Source organism: Gekko japonicus, unplaced genomic scaffold, assembly GCF_001447785.1.
Source record: "Gekko japonicus isolate JY-2015 unplaced genomic scaffold, Gekko_japonicus_V1.1 scaffold522, whole genome shotgun sequence".
In the NCBI taxonomy this organism is placed as follows: domain Eukaryota; kingdom Metazoa; phylum Chordata; class Lepidosauria; order Squamata; family Gekkonidae; genus Gekko; species Gekko japonicus.
Genome location: NW_015169790.1, coordinates 45,924 through 63,064, shown reverse-complemented (window position 1 = coordinate 63,064; position 17,141 = coordinate 45,924). Strand labels below are relative to the sequence as shown.

Below are 17,141 nucleotides of genomic sequence, written 5' to 3'. Positions count from 1 at the left end.
CAGCGGTGGGCAGAGTTGGGGAGGTGGTGGCGCCCTGTCTACAGCAGAGCATTGCAGGCAAGAGCCTGTTGGATGGGCTGGCTGATCACCCTGTCCCAACTCTGAGCACCACCGCAGGACATGGGCTTCTCAGGGGTCGCTGCCGCTGCGGTGATGCTGCAGCAGCCAAAGGAGCAAGGGGAAGGGGCGTCAGAGGCGGCTTTCGCTTCTCTTTAACGGGACTCTGGCTGGACGGTCAGTCTGCATGCTCCAGCGCCCGAACAACTTCTCTCGGGGTTTTCGCTGGCTTTCGGCGCCCTCAGCCTCCAGGCCGGAGATCTCCTGGGCGCACAACTGACCTCCCCCCAGGGGACGGAGATCAGTCCAACCTGGAGGGAACGGAGGCTCTGGGCGGCGGCGGGCTCCACCACGACCTTAGAACCCGCGGCTCGACGGGGGATGAAGGGGGCCTCTCCTTCCCGGGCTCCAGGTAGCCTCCCAGCCGGAAGCTGGCAACCGCACGGAAGGAGTGCTCCCCCCGGCCCAGAGCCGCTCCCGGGGCCCCACACACGCTCCCTGCCCCAGCCCGCGCCGCCGGATGGAGGCGCCCCGACGCCGCGCAGGGCCAACGGCGCATGCGTGTCCTTCCTCCCCCCCCACCCCTAAGGAGAGGGCGGGGAGGCGGAGTCGCCTCCGCCTCGCCCGTGCCAGCAGCCGAAGAGGAGGGCGGATGTTGGCCCCGCCGCGCCCGCCCGCCCTCATTCCCGTAGCAACAGCGGGATGGCGAACGCCGGTGGGCAGTTATCCTCGGGCCAGGTAAGCCCGCGGGCGGCTCTCTCTATGTATGCGCAGAGGCGCTGCCGTCGTGGGGCGGCGGGGTTGCGCCTTCTGCCTCCGGGGAGGGGACGGCTCGGGCCCAGGGGGCCGCTGCGGGGGGGGCGCTGGCGCGTCATCAGGCAGTTCGTTTCCTTTTCTGCGCAGGGAACCCAGGTATTCATGCGCATGCGCACGGAACACTCTTGCACGTTCGGGGGGATTTAAACATCCCCCCGAAATTTTTTTCAACTTTTTTTATTTTTGTGCACACGTGGGAACTGCCCCACGTGTGCACAAACCTCCCCCTGCCCCCCAAGTGCCCCCAAAGTGCAGATATAGATATCCGCACGGAGGGGGCAACTTGGCTATTAGTATAAGGATTTCTTGCAGTGTAAAGAAAATGTGACAGTGGTGTGTGGTGAAGACAAGACACAAGGTTTTAAGGTTGTGACCTTCCTTCTTTCCTAGGGAGGATGGCACTTCAGAAAGATCAAGCCCCAAATCTGAAGTGGAAGTAAATTCTGAGCCGCCTGAAGAAAAAGTGACAGCCAGAGCTGGTTCCAACTGCCCAAGTGGTAGCCATGTTGCAGATATTTATCTTGCAAATATCAATAAGTAAGAGTCACCATCTGCTTTTCCGTTTTATACAAAGTACAGTCTTCTGTTGAAAGGCGAAATGTATCTGTTAGAAATATACTGGGGAGGGCAGTATCATTTTCATATACAACTACTGTGTTCTTCAGTTATACCTTAAAACAATTAATGGTGTATCTGGTTTATATATATTTTAGGCTGTTCCTTACTTGGGAATTTACCATCTCCTCTGATCATTTTCCATTGTGGTCTCAACTGATCTTAAGGGAAAGAACTCTTGCCAATATGTCTGCATTATTTCCAGTCTCTTATTTTCTGTTACCCCTTGATAAGAGCATAATGCTATAGATTTTCAGTATAGAACTAGTTCCTATCTAGTATTTTATTTTTCTCAGAATTGCAAAATCATGCCCATCTATCCCTCTCCCCTCAAATGACTGAATTCCTTGCTATCATTATTTGCAACCATGTGGTACCAAGATTAAAATTAGCAATGGTTTTCTGAAGTATCTTGATGTGTTAGGCCAATGGTTCATCCAGCTCACATTTTAAAGACGTCCCATGTCATATTTTACTCCAGCAAATGTACAGAATACTTCTATTGTGACTGAAGTCCAGGTCAAGAGTACAATTTTTCTTGAAGCATTTGCTTCATAACCAAGTAAAACACTTTTGAGATAATTGTGGTTGCTGTTAAATCAACCAAGTTATTACGAGTAGAGTGAATTTACTTCAGAATGCTTATTGAGTGACTTAATTACCTCCCATTGCTTTTCTGGGATTATTGTTTGTGTTGTGGTGCTGTGTGTGCCTTTTTTATGATTATAGGCAAAGAAAGAGACCTGAGTCTGGCAGCATACGAAGAGCTTTCCGTCAAAGTGATAGTCATGGACTGTCTAGCTCACTGGGAGAGCCAGGCCCGCCAGGAGCTGTGGCTAGTTCTCGCCCTTCCTCGCAACCCATTATGAGCCAAAGTCTTCCAAAGGAGATACCAGAGACATGCTCTATCAGTGGCCATGGTAGCCTCAACTCCCTCAGCCGACATGCTTCTCTAAAGAACAGGATAGAAAGCCCCCACATCCGGAAAAATGTGACTGCAGGAAGGTCAAAGAGCTTTAACAATCATCGACCCATGGACCCTGAAGTCATTGCACAGGTAAGGAAAGATTTTAGGCTAGCCTTTCATAGAAGCAGATAAATACCCCTCACTTCTCTGTGTGAACGTTATGCTTAAGTATTGTCTGGACATTCACCCAGTGCTGAAACATTAGCAAAATCTTCTCTGTGTGTGTGTGTCTATTAATTTTGGCAACATATGAAGTTTTATGTAAGCTGGGGGCATACAAGGAATTAGTTAACTTTCATTTTTAATTTCAAATTCAGTTCCAGACATTCAGTTTGTGATTTTTAAAAATCCTATATCTAACAAACCCATTCCCCAAACAATGAGGAACAAAATTGAGACTATATACCCAGCATTACATAGTTGGAAAACTCATACTAAAACTCTTCTACCTAAGATATCCAGATATGCCTCGTTTCATAACCAAGATTGGTTCCAGCCCGGCAACGATCCCAACTCATTAAATCAGTGGAAAAATAAAAATATAACCCGCCTACTAGACATCTCTGACAAAAAAGGGATAAAAAGCAAGGCAATGTTGGAACAGAATTTAGGACAAAACATCCCCTGGTTTCTCTATTTGCAAATGTCTCACCTCCTTACCTCTATAAACATCACACACATAATGCAACAACCACAAACCAAACTAGAATGCTTACTCAGAGACTCCGAAGGAACAAACAAGGGCCTGATTTCCAAATTATACTCACTATTAAACCTGGAATCTTGTACACCTAATCTCCGATACCAAGGTGCTTGGCAGGAGGACTGCTCACAAAACCTTACTGAAGAAATGTGGTCAAACTATTGGAGGTCTACTAGCTTTTCAACCTCCTCTATAGCAATAAGGTGGCAAAATTTTAAAATCATGACACGGTGGTACACTACCCCCAAGAAAATCTCACACATACACCCCGAAGCTTCTCAAAAAGGCTGGAAAGGCTGTGACCAGGTGGGGGACTATGCCCACCGTTGGTGGAGATGCAGCAAAATTAAGATGTTCTGGGACTATAGAGGCCATCACGCAGGTCAAAATACCTTGCACGCCGGAAATCCTCTTTTTAAATAGCTGGCCAAAAGACCTCGAGGGAAGGATTCACAAAGACACCATTGACGCTATGCTAGACGCAGCTAAAACAACGATAGCCAACTCTTGGAAAGACCTCAAAAAACCGTCCATCGAGGTCTGGTACCGTAAACTCTGGAATCACTACCTGATGGACGCGGTTACGGTAAAAGTTGACATAACGAACCAAAATACAAGACAAGAGCGGTGAGTGGTCCCATTATGCAGAATGAATTTGATTTACTTTAATACCATCTTTTGCAGTCTATTTTTCCCTATGCATCTCTTTTTGTGAATATAAAGTCTTTATATAGGATGTTTATCTTACATACTCTGTATTTGGACAACTGTTTTACTTATTGAATGTCGCTAAGTACATGTTATAAACGTTTACTGTTCTTATTTTACGAAAAGCTTACAGCGGACTGATTGTAGGTTACTCGAAAGGTTGAGTAACAATTGTTTACACAAGTTATAAAATTTTTGGAGACATGCTTATCTGATGCAAATTGTTACGCTAATATGTTTTAATTGTTAAATGAAAAATAAAAAACTTTAAATCAAAAAAAAAAATCCTATATCTATAAAAGCCCAACATATTGGCTGTGCTGTGAGCTCCATCAGCCATTGGCCCACCAACTCCACTCAGGAGTACTCACGTGCCATGGGCTGGGTGCTGGCTTTGTTCCTCTCCCCCACCCACTGCCAGCCTAGCCACTTCCCTGACAGAATAAACTGACAAAAAGGCTGTTTCTCCTGAAAAGATGCTTCTCCTGCTTGGCTCCTGTGGGACTAACTTTTCCCTCAGTGGCTGTTGCTAGGCAACCAAGCTTGGTTCTGTCAGTAAAAAGGCAAAGGCAGGAAGCCCATTCCAGGCCTACTTTGGCCTTGGTGGGAAACATTGGGGCCAGTCATGACTAGGGTTGCTAGATCCAGGTTTGGAAATTTCTGGACATTTTGTGGTGGAGTCTACAGAAGCCAGTTTGGGAAGGGGAAAGGCCTCAGCTGAATAGAATGCCATAGAGTCTACCCTCAAAACAGTTATTTTCTCCTGGGGAACCATTGCTGCCAATCTCCAGGTGAGGGCTGGAGATCACTCAAAATTAAAACTGTTCTCCAGATGGCACAGATCAGTTCCCTGGAGAAAACAGCTGCTTTGCAAGATGGACTCCGTGTCATTACACTCTGCTGAGGTTGCTTCTCTTCTGCTTGGGTTCCCTCTGTGTAGAAAGGCTGTGCTTTTCCTAGGTAGAGGCTGCAGGGAGGGGGGAAATGGAAAGCGGAAGTCAGAGGGGCATATAAAGGTAGGTTGATGGTTGGCTGGGAAGGAGATAGGGTTGCCAACTCCAGGTTGTGAAATTCCTGGAGATTTGAGGGGTGGAGCCTGGACTCCACCCTCCAAACCAGCCATTTCCTCCTGGGAAACCATTTTTGCCAATCTCCAGGTGAGGGCTAGAGATCACACAGAATTACAACTGCTCTTCAGGTGGCAGAGATCAGTTCCCCTGGAGAAAATAGTGGACTCTGTGTCATTATAACCTGCTGAGGTGACCCCCCTATGACAGTCAGTGTGATGTAGCAGTTAGTGCTTCAGAGCAGGATCTGCCAGACCAAAATTCTTGCTGTGCAAGCTGAGTGGGTTATTTCGGACCACTCACAGACTTTCAGCCTAACCTACCTCACAGAATTGTTGTGCAGATCGAAAGGGGGAGAGGAGAATGATGTGAGCTGCTTTGGTCCCCACTGTGGAGAAAGACTGTACTCTTCCTAGGTAGAGGCTGCAGGGAGGGGGGAGGAGATGGAAAGCTGAAGTCAGAGGGGCAGATAAAGATAGGCTGATGGTTGGCTGGAAAGGAGATAGGGTTGCCAACTCCAGGTTGTGAAATTCCTGGAGATTTGAGGGGTGGAGCCTGGACTCCACCCTCCAACCCAGCCATTTCCTCCTGGGAAACCATTTTTGCCAATCTCCAGGTGACAGCTGGAGATCACTCAGAATTACAACTGCTCTTCAGGTGACAGAGATCAGTTCTCTCTCAATGTCATAGGAGAGATCGATAGGCAAGGCTCTCCTGTGCAATTGAGAGAGTCTGGTAAAGAACTGGTTAAGGCTCCTCCCCCTCCTCCTCCCAGGGGGGGGAGTACAGCCAGAGCTCACTTCCTGAGCAGGCTGCAGGAGACAAAGGGCAGCCTTTCTCCCCTTCCACTGGCTAAGTTCCTCCCTTAAGGGAGGGAGGGAACAAGGGAGAGCTTGCTTTGCTAGGCTGCCTCAATCGCATGGGAGAAATACCAAGCACCTTTAAGACCAACTACGTTTTGTTCAAGGTATGAGCTTGTGTGTGTCTTGCTACAGTGTGTGTGTGTTTGTTAGGCTCTTTATGCCAGGGCTCTCCTGGGTACAACTGGGTTCACTGTATTCATGCCCTTATGATCCAGTCTTTCTTAGTAAGAAAGCAATGTGAACTATTTTAGAGGAGGAATAACAAGCTAGTGAGGTGGATTAGACTGAGAGTGTGTGTCCAGACTAGAGATGTAAAATTTCCGGAAATTTTGAAGTTCGGAAAAAAACCCGGGTTTTTTTTTCCTTTTTTTCCCAGGAAAAAAAGGAAATTTTCAGAAAAATTGAAAAAAATGCTACATTAGCATTTCTTTTGTCTTTTCTAGATTGAAAGTCATTCTGTTACTTTAGGAACATAAAATATGACTATGGACATTTTTACTTGGCATGAAATTATCACAACTAGCATATTAAAAATATAGTGTATCCAAACAATTATTACAAACAGAATACCGACCCACATGCAAAAACAAAACTGAAACTTTTTTATTTTCTTCTGAAAATCGCACCTCCTAAAGGAAGAAATGCATCTTGTTCTTGCATTGGAGAGTTCAGTTTATAACCTAGGACTTACTTGTCCTCAGTGCACAGAAATTAGATCAATCTATTTGGAAAATATTTGAACACCCCGTCTTAAAATATTTTATTAATCATGTTAAAATAAAACGTTCCATAATCAATTTCTTTTCTTTTCTTTTTTCAATTTTTCCAATTTTTGGGAAAAAAACAAAAAGGCTTCAGGAAAAAAATGGGGAAAAAACGGGGTTTTTTTCTCTCGAATTTTTTCGGGGGTTTTCCGGGCCTTCACATCTCTAGTCCAGACCAAGTTCACTGCCTTTGTAGGAAGTTGTAGTTATTTCTATGGGGAAGAGTATAGTTTTGTAGACAAACACATGGCCCTCAGTCTGTATTAGGATGCCTTCCCATGTTCTTGACCAGCACATGAAGCAACTTATGTAGAAGAAGAAGAGATTGGATTTATACCCTGCCCTTCACTCGGAGTCTCAGAGCAGCTTACAAACTCCTTTCCCTTCCCCTCCCCACAACAGACACCCTGTGAGGCAAGCTAAGAGAGCTCTTTCCAGAATTGTCCTTGAGAGAACAGTTCTGACAGAACTATGGCTTGCCCAAGGTCATTCAGCAGCTGCAAGTGGAGGAGTGGGGAATCAACCCTGGTTCTCCCAGATTAGCATCCGCACACTTAACCACTACACCAAACTGTACAAAAGCTTGCAATGCCCAGCCATTTCATGTTTTCCCCTGGGTCCTAGGCCAGGAACAATGAGCATGAGATTTCTGTAATGAATGTCAATAAATCAAAAGTAGGTTTGCAGCTTACAGATATACACCTGAACAGCATACTCAAGATTGCTACAGCACAGATATTTTGATGCAGCAATTCAGAGCAGAGGTGTCAGTTATCAAAGACTATTAAATAGACAAGATATTGCAAGATTGCTAGTGTTTTAAGTATGTTTTATTTAAAGTTTTAAAAAATCTTTAATTGTGTTTGTCTTTGTCCTTTATAAAGTTTATATCTCTGCTACCTGGCGTTACATTTTATGACACACATGGCCTGGCCCAACAAGGTCTCATTTATGTCAGATCCAGCCCTCATAACAAATGAGTTCGACACCCCTGCCTTAAACTTTTAGAGACGTTTGAGTGTTTCTGCATTTACATGCCCAATGTGGGATCAAACACATTGTTCAAAGAAAGAGAGACACCTAAAAGAACAGAACAAAGCTTGAGTCCAGTGGCACCTTGAAGACCAGCAAAGTTTAATTTTGGGTATAAGCTTTTGTATCTGTATCTTGTATCTGAGGAAGTGTGCATGCACACGAAAGCTTATACCCAGAATTAAACTTCATTGGTCTTAAAGATGCCACTGGACTCAAGCTTTATTCTTTTGCTTCAGAACAACATGGCTACCGACCCGAATCTACCTAAAAGAACAGTTCTTTCACTTCCAAATGTGGTAGAATACTAGTACCTGAGTTATGTTTCCAGTTAATCACAAGAAGCATAAATGGATTTCAAATGCACTGAAAATGAGAGAGATCTGGCCATTTTCCCTGCTGCTGGTTGCTGATGTCCTGCCAGATAACTCCTACCAGTAGCTTCCTTTGTCTCTCGACTCCCAACCATGCCTCTGAGTTGGGATTCAGAATATCCACAGGTCTGGAAGTTAGAAGGGGCCATTGACTATGTAGAATGCCTGTGTCATATACTTCCAGATGGGTAGCTGTAGTAGTTGGTAGCAGCAAAAGAAAACAGCAGTCCAAATGGAACCTTTTTATTAGTCTTTAATGTGCAATTTTAACCTGTATCATATGCTATATTACGCTTCCTCTGTATTTTATTAATTCCTTCCACTTCCTGTAATTAGCTGTCTCTTTTATCCTCCGCATTATGTACGTTGATGTTCAGTGTATGTAAAGACATGTGCTTTAAAATGTGTATTGTTTTTCTACTTTTCTGTTTCTGCCATTTATAATGTAGACCCTTTTGTGAAACTAACAATTGGAACAAGAGAGTTTCAGAACTATTGCCTTGGTTTCAGTAAAACAATTATCTTTCCTTTAGGGCTTTTTTACTTGGTACCATGCATGTAACTTTGTTTCACGCAAGCCATTTGAGATAAATGTATGTAGGCTTTTGGCAAGCATAAATGGAAAAGCATACAGTATTAATATTGTATATGGCTGTGTTTCTACAGAAATCAGGTGTCTGTTACTGAAAGTGTTGCTGTTCCAAAGCAGTTAGCATAGTAAGCCTCTCAAAGGTTAGAGTGTTTGAAAAACAGGGTGCTTGGTGTCAGAGTTTTAAAGCCCCCACCAGTTCATTGAACTTCTTTACTGTGGCTAGGGGTTGAAGGATCACGAAAGAACACAATTTAAACAAAAGCAACCTGTCCTGTTTGTTCGTGGTTTTCCTAACTGTTTTTTTCAGTTCTTCACAGTTTCGAGCTGTGATAAGGAATTACCCTTAAAAAAAAAACAGTTCTCAGGGTTGGTTTCTGTTGGCAGGAATATAGGGTTGTTGCATTGATGTGTACACAGCTGTGCTCAGATGTGAGTGCTGAAACTTTCAGGCCTAGTTAGCATAAAAGCCCACACAATGAAGAAGCCTTTTGTTTGGATATGTCTACTCAGCTGCAAGATCCCTTCTCTTCACCTTCTGACATGAGCAGTGTTCTCAGTAGGGTTGCCAACCTCCAGGTGGTGGCTGGAGATCTCCTGCTATTACAACTAATTTCCAGGTGACGGACATCAAGTTCACCAGGAGAAAATGGCTGCTTTGACTCTATGCATTATGCCCCAAACTCCGCCCCCTTCAGGCTCCACCCCAAACATCTTCAGGTATTTTCCAACCAGAGCTGGCAACTCTAGTTGTCACAGAAGGGTTGATATAATCAAACATTTGTGCTATCAGTCCAGAGGGGCACACAAGCCTATATAAATATGTTTCAGGTACCCTATAGACTTCAACAGGGAATCATTACACTCAGTTTCACTTGATTAACTCTTTGCAGAATAAAGGCCCATTTCTGTATTTCTGTTCACATAATGGACCACTATTCCCCAAGGATTTTGCAACCAGGAACTGTTATACTAACTATAATTTTATGTTGCTAAACAAAAGTAATCTTGCATATGTCCCTTTGCATCAGCTACAGTCTTCAGGCAGCCATTTGTTAGCTATCCTTCCACTTAGAGTGGCCCATCTGGCACTGACCAGCGCTCCGGCCTTTTCCATTGTTGCTCCTGTTCTGTGGTATGTGCTCCCTGAAGAGGCGAAGGGGCCCCTATTGGAGATCTTTAGGAGGTGCTTCAAGGCCTGCCTGTTTGCCAGGGCTTTTGTGGGAGTTTGAATGGCAGGCATCTTTTAGAGGGGGAGGGGGAGGGAGAGATTTAGGGTTTGATATTTTAACGGGAAATGTATTTTAACTATTATTGTAAGCTACCTTGAACCGCAAGGCAAGGGTATAAATGTTTTAATAAATAAGTAAATCTTAACCTGTCTGTTGAACACAGCAATTTCAGCAAACATGTCAGTTTTTCAGACTGCCGCAGGCTTGAAATACATTTCCAGAGTGCAGATAACTACCTCAGTACAGTGGGAAGACTTTTGCTTTTGGTTTCCTTCCCAACTGTAGATGTATTTGCATACTTGTCAAAGTCTTTTCCTTTTCAGTATATGATGGATCTTCAGGAACACTTTAAATCTTAAATTACAAAGTTAGGCAGCCTACCGTAACTTGTTTTCTTGGAAGAAGAAAAAGCACAAAGATGTCAGATGCCAAAAGGGGTCTCATAGAAGAAGGCAGTTATAGCTCTTCTATATTTAGTACTTGGCCATGGCCCAGTTGATAGCCTTTTAGACTTTAGATTTCATTTCACTATTTATCTTGTTTTAATCTCATCATGGCTCAGGGTAGGTTTTAGTACACTGTTGAAACAAAGTATAACCAGTAATTCCAGAAAGTAAGATACCATATAAAATGTTGGAATAAAACCCAATAAAGTCCCACCAAATATTAACAGATCATTCTTTGAAGAGCTAAAATAGTGGCATTTCTCCAGAAGTCTGTACTTTCTAATGAGCAGGCAAGAGTTTAAAAATATTCTCCTGTATACATTTCCTTCTGTGGACTTGCTCATTACCATATAGTTCTGACCAATTAACTCTTCTTGTCTAGTTTGTACATTAATATGAACAAAATTTACAAACTGCTAATACGTAAGCTGAACATTGTACGGATATTGCTTATCTTGAGAAAACGTGGTTGCATTTTGGAACTGTTGCTGTGCTTTCTACAGGGCATTTCAGGCCCTTTGTCCATGTTGGCCAGGAGACATGCCGCTATAGTGAACAGCTAAGGAGAAAACCCAAATGCATGGCCCAGTCCTTTATGTCTGCTGTGTCCAATGCTGAAGAGCTGACTTTTGCCCTTATCTCTTCAATAAGGCCCTGTCAATATGAGAGAGTGCTTTGTAGTTTATATTACCTTGGCATCTTCTCTTGCTGTGCTTTGAATGGCATATATCGGTCTCTTTGTCTTTCAATTAAACTCTGCTTTTAATCATTCTTCACTTACTGCCAGAATATAATTCCTTGTTTCCACGGGGAGTACAATCAATAAAAGAAAAATGGGTTGCATTAAATCAGAGCTCCCTTTTTATGTCCTATCAGGTGTCATTTCAAGCACTGTGAAATAATCATTTTCCATTTGACACCAATGTCTTTAATAGATCTGTATTTTGTTTTAAAAGTTTTCGGACTGGGATTAGATGCATTAGGTTGCTGTTTTCAGTTCTTTGTCCTTGACTGTTTTACCTCCCTGTGAGCCTTAAAAGGGCCTCTGAGGAGACCAAAATGTAGCCAAGCTGTGAGTCATGGAAAAGCTAAATCATTTTAGCTTTCCAAGAATCCTTTCACCCCAATCAAGGCCACATCCATTGCTGCACTTGTAGGAAATTTGTAGATTATAGCTCAGCCAAAGAAAAAATACTAGCTTGATTATTGATCCTACTCTTATCAAGACCTCTTTGTTTCTTGCATTATTTCCTTCCTCGTTAATGTAGAGGAAGAGGGGAGTGTCAGGGGAAGCACTTTGCATAGATCTTCCAAATGTGTTAGGATTTTTAAAGCACCACAGAATAAGCTGATCGACATGGTATATGAATACCTTGAATAGAAACATACTAACGTGCCCACTTCAGGTTTAAAGGGAGTATTGTTCGTTGGCTGTATAGGAGGGATGTTTCCATTCTTTAATGGTGTTTCAGTATCCGAAGAACAGACTTCTGTGCCAAAGACCTAGATAAGGAAGGGTTACTGTCTCTCAGAAGGCCACCGTTTTCTGCCATCCATCAGGAATTTAATCTTCAAAGCCGCAATGAACATAGTGGAAGCTACGTGTAACGTAACATGCAGACCTTTGCTTTGAGGACAGTGGGATTGATTGGTACTTGCTCCTGACACAAGTGCTGTGGCTACCAATCTTTAAGCTGCTCAGGGAAGATCGGCTCCAGAAAGGGCACCAGGATGCCAATATCTGAAGCTGCGGAAGGAAGCCAGATGACAACTAGCCCGGGGTGCTGGTAGGCAGTCACCACCCTGTAGACAATGTGGCCCTAGTCAGGTTAATTGGTTGGTTAGAACCACTATGTAAACCGCCCAGAGACCCTTCGGGGTCAAGGCGGTATATAAGCCGAAGGTATAAATAAATAAATAAATAATACACATAGCATCACATATATAGCCAGCAGTCCTACTGCAGTAAGTTCTTCTTTTAAAAACCCACTTTTTAAAAAAACAGAAGGTCCTTAATTTACTGAGTTTAGTCTGAAGGGTTGAAAGAAAGCATTCCATTGCTGATGCTCACATAGTGAGGACAGTGCAGCCCCAGCCCACCTGTGTGGTTCTGTGAGACCACACATGACCCCATTGAGCCCTTCATCTGCTTAACCTTAGGGGTGGGATGAGGAAACAGTATTTAATGTGCAACTATGAACTGTGGGAGATTGGTTGCATATTACATACTGCTCCCCCATCCCAAAATTAAAGTTTGGGAGATGGAGAGTTCAGTTAGGTCATGTGTGGTCTCACACAACCACAGGGGGCTGGTGCAAGTCCATAGAATTTCCCATATTGCCCACATCACACAATAATAGTGGGACTGAGATGGACAGCCTGGTGGTTTTTTGAAGAGGAGTGATGTTGTTGTAAAAAGAATTTCATGCCATATCATCCCTTCCATAATGCATGCTTTCCCAGTGAAATACGGTGATTGTGATACCTGGAAAATCATATTTGGAAAGTGTGTCAGAAAGCAAAATTTTACAGGGTAGCTTGAGATGCGTCTGCTCTGAAGGGAGAGGGAACTCATTCCAGAAGTGTCCTTATGTAACTGCAGTCCCAGATATACAAATTCCGCTATGAGAAACACCATCAGAAATTGCCAAAATATAAACTGTATTTAACAAATATAAAGTTGGTGGTGTCACAACAACAAAATTAAGTGCATACTATAACTCTAATAAGGCATAAGATACAATGTTTCCTCCTTAGAAGATAAGATGTAAAGTCCATGTAATCAGTTGAATTTGATAGGAGTCCACATAGTCATATCATTTTCCAAACAGCCTTTGCAAAGACGCCCGTTCTAGATACTAAAAAGATGTGTTTCCTTCAACTTCTTCAGTTTCCCCGCTGTGTAGGTGGAACCTGATTTCAGCAATTTCAACAGATCACAAGGTTCATAGTGTGAAGAGCGAATCATGTAACTGCAGGCAAACAGTGTAGTTATTCAGGCAGCGTTATCCAGACTGTCCTCCCAGTGCTCTGTACCTATTGGCCCTGCTCCTTTGGGCAGCAAAATGCCATTGCTTTCCCTGGTGCCTTTGAAGACAAGAGGGAGTCTCCTTCTGACTAACCATGGCTTTGCCCAACATTTTCCCACAGAGAATTAGTCAAGCTGATTTCTAGCTCCTGTAATCACTTCTGACTTCTCTTTCTGCAGGATATTGAAGCTACTATGAACTCTGCTCTGAATGAACTGCGGGAGCTGGAGAGGCAAAGCAATGTGAAACACACACCCGATGTAGTCCTTGACACCCTGGAGCCACTGAAAACCTCCCCGGTTGTGGCACCCACATCAGAGCCTTCTAGCCCTTTGCATACTCAGATCCTCAAGGACTCTGAACCAGCTTTCCAGCGAAGTGCCAGTACAGCGAGTGATATTCCCTGCGCCTTCAGGCCAGCAAAATCTGTCAAAATAGCTGCCCAGGTCAAACCTCCAGCAACCAGACCGAAGCCGGCGGTTTTCCCCAAAACAACCACCTCAAGCCCTGCAGTTTCCTCAGCATCTCAACAGTCTACTGACAAGTCCTGTACTGTCTGAACTTGAAGTCCTACTGTGAATATATCTCTTTTGTTTGTTCGTTTTCAGATGAGGGGACCCAGTTATGGAAACTTTATCATCTTTATTTAACTAGCATCAAACTTCTGCTGAAGATTAGTTTATAAAGTTGCTATAGCCAGGGTTGTTCCCCCAGCAGCATAGCCTCAGCTAATTAATCTTTACTTCAGACTTCTTTCATCAGTGATACTAAAGCATCACAACTTTGGATAGTCTAATATGTAGGAAGTCTTGTCTCTGGTCACTGTGGAATCAGTGAGAAGGCAAAACTGGTTAGTCTCTTTGAGGTAAATTCCCAGTACTTCAGTCAAGTGTCTGGCCACTGAGACAAGTCTTCAGTATATCCTTATGTTTTGGAGGCTGGTAGAAAGGATTTCTGTGTTTCAAGCACTACAGGGAAAACTGCAACATTATTCCTCCATGTATGCATTTGCTCCTACTGGTTTTAGTGGACTTGGGCATATCTGGGCCTTATTTGTGTGCATTATTACAATTTCCATTACAGCCTGCCTCTTTTCTGAGGAACATGTTCTCAGACATGGGTTTTCTGTCCTAGGTTTGTTTGTTGTTGTTTTTTTAAATCATGATAGTGTCACAAAAGTGCTCATCTCTGTTGAGGCACACATGTGTCTACCTATCCATGTGTTCATTTAGTTAAACTGATGTTGTGGAGATCTTAGGAGTATCAGAATTTGCTGCATGGTTAAGCACTCCCCTGGTTGCATCTTTACTTGGTGCTTCCAAAAATGAAAGCAGCCATGTGCTTTGAAAGGAGATGTTAAAACTCTTTGACCAAGACAGAGTTGGGAGACAACATCAAAAACGAGCTGAGTTTTGAAAACCAGCTACTGTTCATTCTCTTTTGCAGCGTTTCCAAATTTGCATCTTTATGTTGGTTTATGTTGTTTTGTGTAAGATGACATAGGCTCAAGCCCAGCTCTACCAGTTCTGGGCAATCCTATACAGTCTAATTCTGATACTCCAACATTTAGTAGCTTGGGCCTGTGTTTTTCTTTTCCCTTTCTTCCCGCCCCCCCCCCCCCTTGTCTCAACCTGTTGTGGGCCAGGGTGTGTGTGTGTGTGTGTGTGTGTGTGTGTGTGTGTGTGACAGCATAAAGTGAATAGAACAAAAGCCACTGTAGGGTATGGTGAGAATCTGGGCTGCGGCACTCTGTTGAGAGTCAAATGAATTGTCTTAGTATCTAAGTATCTTAGTATGATGGATTATAATTGTTCAGGGTTTCCAACAGACTGTGCGGATGCCTCTTTGCACTGATTAGGAATTCACAGTCCACATCGGTAAACATTTTTAAAAGAATGCACACTTCCGAAGCTACAGAGAGTTCCTTTGCCTCTTGTCTCACCGCCATCCAAAGGGACTTTGAATTAAAATGGATTCTGATGCTATCACACTTCTTTGATTCCCAACTGAGAGCAAGATAAGAAACTGAAATGTGTTTTCTTCCATGTTATGGGTCTGAGTACAACTTCCTTTTCTTGTGGTTTTATGAATGGAATACTTAGTAACTGATATTTTAATAGAAACAAGATAACTTGTCTTCTGTGAACAAACATTAGTCATTTCAGATTAATCTAAGGCTGTAACTTGGACAGGCTTTTTCTTTTAATCTTCTCACAAAGGTAGAAAAGGTTGTTTTTAATGATATCTAAAGAAGATTTGACAATCTCACCATCGGTGATAGAAAGATAATGTTGTGAAAGATAGGGGGCAGTTTTGTTCTCTTACACTTACTCATTGTTGCCTTTTGGAAACACTGACCCACAGTCTTTGTGTGAATTTTACCTCTACTTGGATCTTGGCTGGCTCAAGGGAATGAGGCTTGACACGTCAATCTGATCATTAGCTCTCAGGATGAGGCAGATTTCTAATCCAGGAATCCATTTCTTTTTCTTTTTTAAGATTAGTGTTTCACTCAGGCAAAGCTACTGGATTTTGTTTGTTTGTAAAATCGCAGTAGGAGTTCAACCTCTTAGGCTACATTCGAGCTTTAGTGCCTGTCATAACCATGTGGCATGTTACAGAGGAGCAGTTTCTCCCATTCCCCCAGCACTGTGATAGGCAATCCACATACCTATTAAACTTATCCTTGTCTTTAAATGTATACAAAATACTCTGTAGCCCCAGACATTGGTATTTGTAGCATTTTGTCACTACATAAGGTGGGGATGGGAGAGAGCAGAAGAGCTACTTTGGAAAACACTAATGAAGCATGTCAGCGATGCCTTATTTTGCCTAAGTTATATATCAAGCCAGTGAAGAGCAACTCATCCACCCGAAGCACCATGGAACATTTGTTTTCATTATTATCTCCAAAATATTTGGGTTTGTAAGATGCTGGGGAAGATTGAAGGTCAAAGAAGACGGGGACGGCAAAGGATGAGATGGTTAGACAGTGTCATAGATGCAACGAACATGAAATTGAGCAAACTTCAGGCTCCAGTTTTATCAGAATGCTGGGAGGTATGCTTGATACTGCTGCCACTGTTCTCAGAAAATGACAAATCATGCACAGGGTATGGAGAAACCACATGGATTGTAGAAGGACCTTTAACTGAGTGTAGGCTCCTGGCATCCAGTCCCGATGGCGACGTGGACCACACCTGTCCCATTTTAGCTTCCAGTGAATGTGCAAAAAAGGTCTTGAAAGGATGGACAGCCTCTCTCCAGCAGGGAAGAGGTGGGGAGGAGGCTGGGTGGTCACTCTTGGGGGCAGGGCTTCTGGCCAGCGGGAAGGAGCCTCTCCAAGATTCGGGCACCCCCCGCGAATACAAGGGGGGTCAGGAATCCAAGTGGGACTGGGGGGTCATCTGAAAACAAGAGCAAAGGTGGATGCGTTACTTCCAGCAACTAGGAACTGGTAGTTATCAGTCATTAAGTGTTTAACTTTGCTGTTTTGCTGATCTCACCATGGAAGAATCTACTGACAAGTGTAGCAAAAACTTAGAGAATATACAACATACTGTATGTCATCCAACTGGAATTTATATGACCTTATATTGCAAATGTACATATATAAAGTATCTTCTTTCCTTATTTTCAGAAAATAAATTACTTACATTGGTTTAGATTTTCCCAGTTTTAAGACCTCTGGGTCAGATAACTGTGATCTGTTTCTTACAAATATTTCTATGCCCTTATATTTTCAGAAAGGGAGGTCCTTTCCAGATGTTTCTGGGAGACCCTCTTACTGAAGAGAGATTTAGAGCATACCTATAAACATATATTGGCTTGGATCCTAGAGTGCATTATGCATGCAATGGACAACTCCTGTTGTGGAGT

At 43.3% G+C, this 17,141-nt stretch overlaps 1 protein-coding gene across 1 annotated transcript in view; it reads left to right on the top strand.

The window, feature by feature from the left end:
- SRGAP2 (SLIT-ROBO Rho GTPase activating protein 2) overlaps nt 1-13,971 on the top strand; it is a 298,501-nt gene extending 284,530 nt beyond the window's left edge. The window contains exons 21-23 of the mRNA XM_015417019.1: nt 1,264-1,410; nt 2,218-2,545; nt 13,442-13,971. Coding sequence (XP_015272505.1) covers nt 1,264-1,410; nt 2,218-2,545; nt 13,442-13,822 — 856 coding nt within the window. The 3' untranslated portion in view covers nt 13,823-13,971. The remainder of the gene's footprint in view (nt 1-1,263; nt 1,411-2,217; nt 2,546-13,441) is intronic.
- Nucleotides 13,972-17,141: the final 3,170 nt, after the last annotated feature.